Below are 13826 nucleotides of genomic sequence, written 5' to 3'. Positions count from 1 at the left end.
AAAAAAATAGTAAAAAATTGCGCTCGGGAATAACGAGATACATTTTTAGTCATTGACTTATTATGGAAATTAGTATGGAAATATAAAGGTGATGATCGGTGACTTGAGACAAGTTATGCTATAATATTATGAGTTAAAATCATATAATAAACTATTTGATCCGTTTTGTTCTTATATGGACTGATTATGGAATAATATGTATCCTATGGTCGGAGAATTGTGATGATACCCGACTTATGAATATTGAGTGAGCTTTGATTCACTTGTTGTGTTGCGTGTTGTGTGTGACGGGATGAGTACGTCGATGTTTGTGTTTTTATATTTTTATTTAACTTTTTTGTGTGCGTTTGTATTTTAACCCTTTCACTGCCACGCGGCAGAAGGTTAGCCCTTTGCTATCACACAACCGACGGTGATGCTCCATCATTAGCATCATTAGCTCCGCATCCGCGGAGCTAATGACGCTAATGATGGAGCATCGCTGTCGGTTGTGTGACGGTAAAGGGCTAACCTTCTGTATTGTCACAGCGAAAGGGTTAACCGGCTGTCGTGTGGCAGTGAAAGGGTTAAATGTTTGGACCCCAGGAAGAGACACTAAACCCACCCCTGTGTTCGCCACAGGCTCGACCCGGTGCTGTACAAGAAGTGCCAGGGCGACGCGTCCCGCCTGTGCCACACGCACGGCTGGAACGAGACCAGCGAGATGATGCCACCCGGCGCCATCTTCTCCTGCCTCTACCGACACGCCTACCGCTCCGAGGAGCAGGGCCGGAGGGTGAGGTCTCTCACGGCGTCCAGGCCACGCCTCCACAGCCAGGCCACGCCTCCACTCACAGCCAGGCCACGCCTCCACTCACAGCCAGGCCACGCCTCCACTCACATCCAGGCCATGCCTCCACTCACAGCCAGGCCATGCCTCCACAGCCAGGCCACGCCTCCACAGCCAGGCCACGCCTCCACTCACAGCCAGGCCACGCCTCCACTCACAGCCAGGCCACACCTCCACTCACAGCCAGGCCATGCCTCCACTCACAGCCAGGCCACACCTCCACAGCCAGGCCACACCTCCACTCACAGCCAGGCCACGCCTCCACACCCAGGCCATGCCTCCACTCACATCCAGGCCACACCCCCACATCCAGGCCACACCTCCACAACCAGGCCACACCTCCACATTCAGGCCACGCCTCCACATTCAGGCCACACCCCCACACACATCCAGACCACGCCCCCCACACACATCCAGGCCATGCCTCCACACCCAGGCCATGCCTCCACACAGGCCACGCCTCCACACAGGCCACACCTCCACACACAGGCCACGCCTCCACAGCCAGGCCATGCCTCCACATCCAGGCCACACCCCCACAGAGAGTAGACCAATGAGCTCGCTGCAGCATCACTGACCCCTGTGCGCTCTCCTCTAGCGCCCCCGCCAGGCCACGCCCCCACAGAGAGTAGACCAATGAGCTCGCTGCATCACTGACCCCTGTGCGCTCTCCTCTAGCGCCCCCACCAGGCCTCCCAGGGCGGAACGCAGCGCGCGGCTGTGAGTAAGTTCACCGTTGTCCCGGAATGACCCGTCGAATCGGTGATGATGATGATGGAATCGGTGATGATGATGATGATCGTCATGGCAATCATGGGGAACTGACGATATTAAAATTGTATATTCAAATGTAATTATGGGGTGTCGTCGGTGCATGCTGTTCTGAACTCTTGAGAGTGCTCCTCTTGAGTTTCACGTTTTGCTAATTATACACCATGATGATGAATTTTGGAATTTGAATGTGTGATCTCATATCTCTACTCAATCAACGGTGATGTACATTAGGGATGCGCCACTACCGCTATGGAATATTGGGGCGTGTGATATGTCAGAAATACAGCAAAACAATGTGATTTTTGACAGTAATTTCTATCCAATAAATGATACCCTAATGGTCCAAGTGTGTATAGGGAGGTGTAGTGTGACGTCACTGTGGAGCGCCCGCAAGGTCCACCCCTATAGGGAGGTGTAGTCTGACGTCACTGTGGAGCGCCCGCGAGGTCCACCCCTATAGGGAGGTGTAGTCTGACGTCACTGTGGAGCGCCCGCGAGGTCCACCCCTATAGGGAGGTGTAGTGTGACGTCACTGTGGAGCGCCCGCGAGGTCCACCCCTATAGGGAGGTGTAGTCTGACGTCACTCTGGAGCGCCCGCGAGGTCCACCCCTATAGGGAGGTGTAGTGTGACGTCACTCTGGAGCGCCCGCAAGGTCCACCCGTATAGGGAGGTGTAGTCTGACGTCACTCTGGAGCGCCCGCGAGGTCCACCCCTATAGGGAGGTGTAGTGTGACGTCACTCTGGACCGCCCGCGAGGTCCACCCCTATAGGGAGGTGTAGTCTGACGTCACTCTGGAGCGCCCGCGAGGTCCACCCCTATAGGGAGGTGTAGTCTGACGTCACTCTGGAGCGCCCGCGAGGTCCACCCCTATAGGGAGGTGTAATCTGACGTCACTCTGGACCGCCCGCGAGGTCCACCCCTATAGGGAGGTGTAGTCTGACGTCACTCTGGACCGCCCGCGAGGTCCACCCGTATAGGGAGGTGTAGTGTGACGTCACTCTGGAGCGCCCGCGAGGTCCACCCCTATAGGGAGGTGTAGTGTGACGTCACTCTGGAGCGCCCGCGAGGTCCACCCGTATAGGGAGGTGTAGTCTGACGTCACTCTGGAGCGCCCGCGAGGTCCACCCGTATAGGGAGGTGTAGTCTGACGTCACTCTGGAGCGCCCGCGAGGTCCACCCCTATAGGGAGGTGTAGTCTGACGTCACTCTGGAGCGCCCGCGAGGTCCACCCCTATAGGGAGGTGTAGTCTGACGTCACTCTGGAGCGCCCGCGAGGTCCACCCCTATAGGGAGGTGTAGTCTGACGTCACTGTGGAGCGCCCGCGAGGTCCACCCCTATAGGGAGGTGTAGTCTGACGTCACTCTGGAGCGCCCGCGAGGTCCACCCCTATAGGGAGGTGTAGTCTGACGTCACTCTGGACCGCCCGCGAGGTCCACCCCTATAGGGAGGTGTAGTCTGACGTCACTGTGGAGCGCCCGCAAGGTCCACCCCTATAGGGAGGTGTAGTCTGACGTCACTCTGGAGCGCCCGCGAGGTCCACCCCTATAGGGAGGTGTAGTCTGACGTCACTGTGGAGCGCCCGCGAGGTCCACCCCTATAGGGAGGTGTAGTGTGACGTCACTGTGGAGCGCCCGCGAGGTCCACCCCTATAGGGAGGTGTAGTCTGACGTCACTCTGGAGCGCCCGCGAGGTCCACCCCTATAGGGAGGTGTAGTGTGACGTCACTCTGGAGCGCCCGCAAGGTCCACCCGTATAGGGAGGTGTAGTCTGACGTCACTCTGGAGCGCCCGCGAGGTCCACCCCTATAGGGAGGTGTAGTGTGACGTCACTCTGGACCGCCCGCGAGGTCCACCCCTATAGGGAGGTGTAGTCTGACGTCACTCTGGAGCGCCCGCGAGGTCCACCCCTATAGGGAGGTGTAGTCTGACGTCACTCTGGAGCGCCCGCGAGGTCCACCCCTATAGGGAGGTGTAATCTGACGTCACTCTGGACCGCCCGCGAGGTCCACCCCTATAGGGAGGTGTAGTCTGACGTCACTCTGGACCGCCCGCGAGGTCCACCCGTATAGGGAGGTGTAGTGTGACGTCACTCTGGAGCGCCCGCGAGGTCCACCCCTATAGGGAGGTGTAGTGTGACGTCACTCTGGAGCGCCCGCGAGGTCCACCCGTATAGGGAGGTGTAGTCTGACGTCACTCTGGAGCGCCCGCGAGGTCCACCCGTATAGGGAGGTGTAGTCTGACGTCACTCTGGAGCGCCCGCGAGGTCCACCCCTATAGGGAGGTGTAGTCTGACGTCACTCTGGAGCGCCCGCGAGGTCCACCCCTATAGGGAGGTGTAGTCTGACGTCACTCTGGAGCGCCCGCGAGGTCCACCCCTATAGGGAGGTGTAGTCTGACGTCACTGTGGAGCGCCCGCGAGGTCCACCCCTATAGGGAGGTGTAGTCTGACGTCACTCTGGAGCGCCCGCGAGGTCCACCCCTATAGGGAGGTGTAGTCTGACGTCACTCTGGACCGCCCGCGAGGTCCACCCCTATAGGGAGGTGTAGTCTGACGTCACTGTGGAGCGCCCGCGAGGTCCAGCCCTATAGGGAGGTGTAGTCTGACGTCACTCTGGAGCGCCCGCGAGGTCCACCCGTATAGGGAGGTGTAGTGTGACGTCACTCTGGACCGCCCGCGAGGTCCACCCCTATAGGGAGGTGTAGTCTGACGTCACTGTGGAGCGCCTGTGAGGTCCACCCGTATAGGGAGGTGTAGTCTGACGTCACTCTGGAGCGCCCGCGAGGTCCACCCCTATAGGGAGGTGTAGTCTGACGTCACTGTGGAGCGCCCGTGAGGTCCACCCGTATAGGGAGGTGTAGTCTGACGTCACTCTGGAGCGCCCGCGAGGTCCACCCCTATAGGGAGGTGTAGTCTGACGTCACTGTGGAGCGCCCGCGAGGTCCACCCCTATAGGGAGGTGTAGTGTGACGTCACTCTGGACCGCCCGCGAGGTCCACCCGTATAGGGAGGTGTAGTCTGACGTCACTCTGGAGCGCCCGCGAGGTCCACCCGTATAGGGAGGTGTAGTCTGACGTCACTGTGGAGCGCCCGCGAGGTCCACCCCTATAGGGAGGTGTAGTCTGACGTCACTCTGGAGCGCCCGCGAGGTCCACCTGTATAGGGAGGTGTAGTCTGACGTCACTCTGGAGCGCCTGTGAGGTCCACCTGTATAGGGAGGTGTAGTCTGACGTCACTCTGGAGCGCCCGCGAGGTCCACCCCTATAGGGAGGTGTAGTCTGACGTCACTCTGGAGCGCCCGCGAGGTCCACCCCTATAGGGAGGTGTAGTCTGACGTCACTCTGGAGCGCCCGCGAGGTCCCCCCCTATAGGGAGGTGTAGTCTGACGTCACTCTGGAGCGCCTGTGAGGTCCCCCCCTATAGGGAGGTGTAGTCTGACGTCACTGTGGAGCGCCCGCGAGGTCCACCCGTATAGGGAGGTGTAGTGTGACGTCACTGTGGAGCGCCCGCGAGGTCCACCCCTATAGGGAGGTGTAGTCTGACGTCACTGTGGAGCGCCCGCGAGGTCCACCCGTATAGGGAGGTGTAGTGTGACGTCACTGTGGAGCGCCCGCGAGGTCCACCCCTATAGGGAGGTGTAGTCTGACGTCACTGTGGAGCGCCCGCGAGGTCCACCCCTATAGGGAGGTGTAGTCTGACGTCACTCTGGAGCGCCCGCGCGGATTATCGGCTATTGTAACAATTCTGCCTCATGAACATTGCCAAGCTTTCCATTTGTTCACAAAATGAGTTCCCTTCTATCACTAACATTATTGTTTAAGCATTTCTGGTTGAAATAAAATTTGGCATTTTTTTTTTTTTTACGTTTAATTGCGAATATTTTCATGTTGAGCTTTAGATTGTGGATGAATAAGCACAGAAAGGTACACCGTGCTAATGTTCATGCTTTATTTGTTTTAAACGAGACGATTTAGAAATGGGCAATGGGGAAATACGTTGCGTTTTCAAGATGGTGGACCGGCCGGAAACGGCAACGACGTAACCACTACACCTCCCTATAGACCAGGAAGTAACCACTACACCTCCCTATAGACCAGGAAGTAACCACTACACCTCCCTATAGACCAGGAAGTAACCACTACACCTCCCTGTAGACCAGGAAGTAACCACTACACCTCCCTGTAGACCAGGAAGTAACCACTACACCTCCCTATAGACCAGGAAGTAACCACTACACCTCCCTATAGACCAGGAAGTAACCACTACACCTCCCTATAGACCAGGAAGTAACCACTACACCTCCCTATAGACCAGGAAGTAACCACTACACCTCCCTATAGACCAGGAAGTAACCACTACACCTCCCTATAGACCAGGAAGTAACCACTACACATCCATATAGACCAGGAAGTAACCACTACACCTCCCTATAGACCAGGAAGTAACCACTACACCTCCCTATAGACCAGGAAGTAACCACTACACCTCCCTATAGACCAGGAAGTAACCACTACACCTCCCTATAGACCAGGAAGTAACCACTACACCTCCCTGTAGACCAGGAAGTAACCACTACACCTCCCTATAGACCAGGAAGTAACCACTACACCTCCCTATAGACCAGGAAGTAACCACTACACCTCCCTATAGACCAGGAAGTAACCACTACACCTCCCTATAGACCAGGAAGTAACCACTGCACCTCCCTATAGACCAGGAAGTAACCACTACACCTCCCTATAGACCAGGAAGTAACCACTGCACCTCCCTATAGACCAGGAAGTAACCACTGCACCTCCCTATAGACCAGGAAGTAACCACTGCACCTCCCTATAGACCAGGAAGTAACCACTACACCTCCCTATAGACCAGGAAGTAACCACTACACCTCCCTATAGACCAGGAAGTAACCACTACACCTCCCTGTAGACCAGGAAGTAACCACTACACCTCCCTATAGACCTGGAAGTAACCACTACACCTCCCTATAGACCAGGAAGTAACCACTACACCTCCCTATAGACCAGGAAGTAACCACTACACCTCCCTATAGACCAGGAAGTAACCACTACACCTCCCTATAGACCAGGAAGTAACCACTACACCTCCCTATAGACCAGGAAGTAACCACTACACCTCCCTATAGACCAGGAAGTAACCACTACACCTCCCTATAGACCAGGAAGTAACCACTACACCTCCCTATAGACCAGGAAGTAACCACTACACCTCCCTATAGACCAGGAAGTAACCACTACACCTCCCTATAGACCAGGAAGTAACCACTACACCTCCCTATAGACCAGGAAGTAACCACTACACATCCATATAGACCAGGAAGTAACCACTACACCTCCCTATAGACCAGGAAGTAACCACTACACCTCCCTATAGACCAGGAAGTAACCACTACACCTCCCTATAGACCAGGAAGTAACCACTACACCTCCCTATAGACCAGGAAGTAACCACTACACCTCCCTGTAGACCAGGAAGTAACCACTACACCTCCCTATAGACCAGGAAGTAACCACTACACCTCCCTATAGACCAGGAAGTAACCACTACACCTCCCTATAGACCAGGAAGTAACCACTACACCTCCCTATAGACCAGGAAGTAACCACTGCACCTCCCTATAGACCAGGAAGTAACCACTACACCTCCCTATAGACCAGGAAGTAACCACTGCACCTCCCTATAGACCAGGAAGTAACCACTACACCTCCCTATAGACCAGGAAGTAACCACTGCACCTCCCTATAGACCAGGAAGTAACCACTACACCTCCCTATAGACCAGGAAGTAACCACTACACCTCCCTATAGACCAGGAAGTAACCACTACACCTCCCTGTAGACCAGGAAGTAACCACTACACCTCCCTATAGACCTGGAAGTAACCACTACACCTCCCTATAGACCAGGAAGTAACCACTACACCTCCCTATAGACCAGGAAGTAACCACTACACCTCCCTATAGACCAGGAAGTAACCACTACACCTCCCTATAGACCAGGAAGTAACCACTACACCTCCCTATAGACCAGGAAGTAACCACTACACCTCCCTATATTATACAGTAAAAGTAATTGATGATCAGTCTCTCCCCTCCCTCCTCCTCCTCTCCCCCCCCCCCCCCCCCCCCCCCCCTCCTCATCGTGGTGGACTCTCTCCCCTCCCTCCTCCTCCCCCCCCCCCCCCCCCCCCCCTCCTCATCGTGATGGACTCTCTCCCCTCCCTCCTCCTCCCCTCCTCCTCCCCCCCCCCCCCCTCCTCATCGTGGTGGACTCTCTCCCCTCCCTCCCCCCCCCCCCCCCCCTCCTCAACGTGGTGGACTCTCTCCCCTCACTCCTCCTCCCTCCTCCCCCCCCCCCCCTCCTCATCGTGGTGGACTCTCTCCCCTCCCTCCTCCTCCCCCCCCCCCCCCTCCTCATCGTGGTGGACTCTCTCCCCTCCCTCCTCCTCCTCCTCCCCCCTCCCCCCCCCCCCTCCTCATCGTGGTGGACTCCCTCCTCCCCCTCCTCCTCCCTCCTCCCCCTCATCCCCCTCCTCCTCCTCCTCCTCCCCCCCCTCCTCATCGTGGTGGACTCTCTCCCCTCCCTCCTCCCCCTCTTCCTCCTCCTCCCCCCCCCCCTCCCCCTCCCCCTCATCGTGGTGGACTCTCTCCCCTCCCTCCTCCTCCTCCCCCCCCCCCCCCCCTTCTCATCGTGGTGGACTCTCTCCCCTCCCTCCTCCCCCTCCTCCTCCTCCTCCTCCCCCCCCCCTCCCCCTCCCCCTCATCGTGGTGGACTCTCTCCCCTCCCTCCTCCAGCTCTCTCGGGACTGTAAAGTGGAGGTTCAGAGGATCCTCCACCAGAGGGCGCTGGACGTGAAGCTGGACCCGGAGCTGCAGAGACGCTGCATGACCGACCTGGGGAAGTGGTGCAGCGAGAAGACTGACGCTGGGCAGGTGAGGGGGGGGGGGGGGGGGGGGGGGGGGGGCAAGCGGCTCAGCACCTCGACACAGTCCTGGCAGTAGTGAAGCTTAGCCACGATGGCGCGTGGCTTCCCGTCGGTCCTCTTCGGCCCCAGTGTTCTGTGCGAGCGCTCGACCAGCACCTCGTTCCGTCTCAGCTACTCCTCCCTCCCGGTCTCCTCACGGTGCACCTCCTCGTGCTCCCCTCCTCATGTCCTCACACCTCCTCGTGCTCCCCTCCTCATGTCCTCACACCTCCTCGTGCTCCCCTCCTCATGTCCTCACACCTCCTCGTGCTCCCCTCCTCATGTCCTCACACCTCCTCGTGCTCCCCTCCTCATGTCCTCACACCTCCTCGTGCTCCCCTCCTCATGTCCTCACACCTCCTCGTGCTCCCCTCCTCATGTCCTCACACCTCCTCGTTCTCCCCTCCTCATGTCCTCACACCTCCTCGTTCTCCCCTCCTCATGTCCTCACACCTCCTCGTGCTCCCCTCCTCATGTCCTCACACCTCCTCGTTCTCCCCTCCTCATGTCCTCACACCTCCTCGTTCTCCCCTCCTCATGTCCTCACACCTCCTCGTTCTCCCCTCCTCATGTCCTCACACCTCCTCGTTCTCCCCTCCTCATGTCCTCACACCTCCTCGTGCTCCCCTCCTCATGTCCTCACACCTCCTCGTCTCTCCCCTCCTCATGTCCTCACACCTCCTCGTTCTCCCCTCCTCATGTCCTCACACCTCCTCGTGCTCCCCTCCTCATGTCCTCACACCTCCTCGTTCTCCCCTCCTCATGTCCTCACACCTCCTCGTTCTCCCCCTCCTCATGTCCTCACACTTTCCCCCCGAGACCGGCCACCTCCTCTGTCTTCAAGTCTCTGACTGCGGTTTGTGACGTCACCACGCCCGTCTTCCACGTCCTTAACCCTTTCAACTGCCACACGGCAGCCGGTTAACCCCTTCACTGTGACGATACAGAAGGTTAGCCCTTTACTGTCACACGACCGACGGCGATGCTCCATCATTAGCATCATTAGCTCCGCATCCGCTATCACGACTATCACGCATCCGCGGAAGCTAATGATGGAGCATCGCCGTCGGTCGTGTGATGGTAAAGGGCTAACCTTCTGTCGTGTGGCAGTGAAAGAGTTAATTGAGGCCCCCCCCCCCCCATTCTGTCCACCTCCTCGTGGAGTCTCAACACAACGTCGCATTTCCGCTTTTTCATCTCTTTCAGATCGTTTCTAATAATAAGGTTGAACTCTTGGGAAAGTTGCGCCTTTCAATTCTGATTTTATTATTATCGCTGCGAAGTCCGCTTTTAGCGCGAGGAGAACCTCCGCCTTCGAGGCTGCGGTGTGGTCAGCGGTGGGCATCCTTGGCGGTGTGGTCAGCGGTGGGCATCCTTGGCGGTGTGGTCAGCGGTGGGCATCCTTGGCGGTGTGGTCAGCGGTGGGCATCCTTGGCGGTGTGGTCAGCGGTGGGCATCCTTGGCGGTGTGGTCAGCGGTGGGCATCCTTGGCGGTGTGGTCAGCGGCGGGCATCCTTGGCGGTGTGGTCAGCGGTGGGCATCCTTGGCGGTGTGGTCAGCGGTGGGCATCCTTGGCGGTGTGGTCAGCGGCGGGCATCCTTGGCGGTGTGGTCAGCGGCGGCTTGGAGACGGGACTGGAAGTCGAGGCTTTGTCGGGGCCTACCGGAGGCCGGACCGGCGTATTTGTATTTTACGTAGGTTCGCTGGCCACCTGTCCGTGAAAACATTGTCCCCTGGCTTAAACAATGTACCCCGAGTAAAATTCACCAAGTTTTGTGAAGTAGAAAGCTTATTAAATTAAACTAAAGTAGAGACTCGACGAGAGCCAGAACAAACCGCGTGCTACCCCCCGTTGCCAGCCTAGCCACGCCCCCTGGCCTGTAATTTTTTTTTTTTTTTTTTTTTTTTATCCACTTTTTCTCCCATTTTCTATATTTTCTCCCATCCCAATTTTGTATCATCCAATTCAACCCTCCCCCGTCACGAACGCTGTTTCTTGCCTCCCACAAGCCGGCTGCAATGTGGACTAAGTCATACATAGCACGAGTCCCCTCCGGTACTTGAGGTAACAGCAGTCGCATCTTTTCACCTGCGCAGCTCGATCTCTCAGTGGCGAGGAGTAACGCGTGGGAGGCTCACGCTGCCCCCGACACTTCCTGATTCTACTGCGCAGGCGCACCAACCGACCTGTAGGAGTCGCTGTCCACAACGCCCGATCCCCACCCATCAGTTTCCCACCCCCTAATACGGCCAATGTGTATTAGTACGGACGACCAGCCAAACTGAAAGCAAATGTGGAGCGCTGGGCTCGAACAGGCGAGCCCAGCGTCTCCAGCATTTCGTGGCGAGCGCCTTGCCCACTACGCCACGTAGCCGCCCTGCCTGGAATTCTTGTATAAACGAATAACGTTTATTATTATCATCTCATCTGCTAAACGGCACACCAAACACAGGCATTAGAGAATATGAAATTGAACAACTTCCTCTATATGAACTTGCCGTTGGGTCAGATGATTGGTTGTGGTTAAATAGCATGACTGGTGTGCTGCTTGTTCATTAACCCTTGCACTGCCACACTACAGAAGGTTAACCCGCCTTTACTGTCACACTACTAGTATGATAGTAAAGGGTTAACCTTCTGTATTGTCACAGTGACGAGGTTAACCATTTTGGTAGAGTGTCAGTGAAAGGGTTAACGCTCGACACTTGGTGTCCTGACAGGAGCTGGAGTGTCTCCAGGACCATCTGGAAGACCTGGTGCCGGAGTGCCGGGACGTCGTGGGCAACCTGACCGAACTGGAGTCTGAGGTAAGACCTGGTGCCGGAGTGCAGGGGTCACCTGACCGAACTGGAGTCTGAGGTAAGACCTGGTGCCGGAGTGCAGGGACCTGACTGAACTGGAGTCTGAGGTAAGACCTGGTGCCGGAGTGCCGGGACCTGACTGAACTGGAGTCTGAGGTAAGACCTGGTGCCGGAGTGCAGGGACCTGACTGAACTGGAGTCTGAGGTAAGACCTGGTGCCGGAGTGCAGGGACCTGACTGAACTGGAGTCTGAGGTAAGACCTGGGGCCGGAGTGCAGGGACCTGACCGAACTGGAGTCTGAGGTAAGACCTGGTGCCGGAGTGCAGGGACCTGACTGAACTGGAGTCTGAGGTAAGACCTGGGGCCGGAGTGCAGGGGTCACCTGACTGAACTGGAGTCTGAGGTAAGACCTGGTGCCGGAGTGCAGGGACCTGACTGAACTGGAGTCTGAGGTAAGACCTGGTGCCGGAGTGCAGGGACCTGACTGAACTGGAGTCTGAGGTAAGACCTGGGGCCGGAGTGCAGGGGTCACCTGACTGAACTGGAGTCTGAGGTAAGACCTGGTGCCGGAGTGCCGGGACCTGACTGAACTGGAGTCTGAGGTAAGACCTGGTGCCGGAGTGCAGGGACCTGACCGAACTGGAGTCTGAGGTAAGACCTGGGGCCGGAGTGCAGGGGTCACCTGACTGAACTGGAGTCTGAGGTAAGAACCTGGGGCCGGAGTGCAGGGACCTGACTGAACTGGAGTCTGAGGTAAGACCTGGGGCCGGAGTGCAGGGGTCACCTGACTGAACTGGAGTCTGAGGTAAGACCTGGTGCCGGAGTGCAGGGACCTGACTGAACTGGAGTCTGAGGTAAGACCTGGTGCCGGAGTACACGGACCTGACTGAACTGGAGTCTGAGGTAAGACCTGGTGCCGGAGTGCAGGGGGTCACCTGACTGGCCTGGAGTCTGAGGTAAAGACCTGGTGCCGGAGTGCAGGGGTCACCTGACTGACCTGGAGTCTGAGGTAAGACCTGGTGCCGGAGTGCAGGGGTCACCTGACTGAACTGGAGTCTGAGGTAAGTCCCCTCCTCGCAGTCCATTTGGTCTCTTAGCCTTTAGGTGACCAAGACTTTGTTTTAACGATGATTAGTTGATTTTGAAATCGTTTAGCCTCATAACGCATTCAGTAATTTTTTTGGACGGAGTTGTTTAAAAACTCCACTCAAAATCAATAGAGTTAAAATTCACTCTACTCAAATTTAAAATTTTAATCAACGTGGCTGGAAGAAATTAATGCCAGCCGGCCAAAAACAAATTCCGGACGGGCGAACCACAGAGCTGCTGATAAGACTTTGCAGTGAGCCTCCCACCCCCCCCCCCCCGATTGATTGATTGATTGATTGATACGATAATTACCTAAAGTAATTTTTCAAGATTTTTGGAAAAGAAGAAAAAAACAATTTTCCAGCAAATGTGTACGAGTTTTTTTTTAATTTATATTAGAAAATAAGTTCCACAAGGTGTATCAACAAGTTTGCAAAAATACAAAAACACAAAACAACCATTGCGTAACAAAATAAGGTGACTTTTAAACCAAATATGTCGTGACTTAGGCATTTTTTCCTCGTACAGTACGTACGTACATACACACATGTCGTACACTAAGGCAGTTGTTATACTTGCCCAAGGCATGCGATCGCCGTCTGTGTAGTGTACGTAACGTTAAAATGCACAAGTCACACGAGTGAGTTAGACTGATGATGGGGATTTGTTTTTTTAGTTACGTAACAAGCGTTCTGATTGGCTGAGGACATGGGCACTGAGCCAGGTCGCGTTCTGATTGGCTGAGGACATGGGCACTGAGCCAGGGCGCGTTCTGATTGGCTGAGGACATGGGCACTGAGCCAGGGCGACGCAGCAGTGGGAGGAGAGTACAGTTGGGCAGAAATCTTGATTTGGCCCGAAAAATTACTCTGTCAATTATCGTATGAGGCTAACGAAATGTAATGAGCCCGTCTCTGGTAAGGGGCTGGGGGCGATGAAACGATAACGATAATTATCGCGATATATTTTTTCCTCGTCTATATGAAACGTGTTTTTTTAATTTGTATTGTGACCTGCAACAGGGCAGCTTTAAACCCAGAGACAGTGGACAGACTTGTCTTTCTTGCCCGCGACTTAAAGTAATGGCTTTGCTTGTCCCAAATGACAATACTGACCACATTGAGATTTATTTTTCTCTTGTCCATTTATTTGGTTTGCTTTCTAATTTAAAATACAGTTTGAAACAGTCTGTTTCTTTTTTAATACTAATAAAAATATCCATAATTTAATATCTATATTTATCTAATTTGTTTTCTTTTTATCGTGATACCATTTTTGGGCCATAGTCTCTAGTCTCTGGTAAGCATGGGGGGCTGCGGTGTGTGGGTGCAGACATGCATGTGTAC

General features: G+C 55.5%; 1 protein-coding gene across 1 annotated transcript in view; it reads left to right on the top strand.

Moving 5' to 3' along the window:
• LOC311244797 (Golgi apparatus protein 1-like) overlaps window positions 1-13826 on the top strand; it is a gene marked incomplete at its 5' end in the record, with an annotated part of 129553 nt that overhangs the window by 74237 nt on the left and 41490 nt on the right. Inside the window, 3 exons of the mRNA XM_084334484.1 lie at window positions 622-775; window positions 8419-8556; window positions 11310-11396. Coding sequence (XP_084190610.1) covers window positions 622-775; window positions 8419-8556; window positions 11310-11396 — 379 coding nt within the window. The remainder of the gene's footprint in view (window positions 1-621; window positions 776-8418; window positions 8557-11309; window positions 11397-13826) is intronic.

This window comes from Notolepis coatsorum (assembly GCF_963971535.1).
Source record: "Notolepis coatsorum genome assembly, chromosome: 18".
NCBI classification, from domain to species: domain Eukaryota; kingdom Metazoa; phylum Chordata; class Actinopteri; order Aulopiformes; family Paralepididae; genus Notolepis; species Notolepis coatsorum.
The sequence above is the reverse complement of the archived record's forward strand: the minus strand, read 5'-3'. Positions and strand labels throughout refer to the sequence as shown.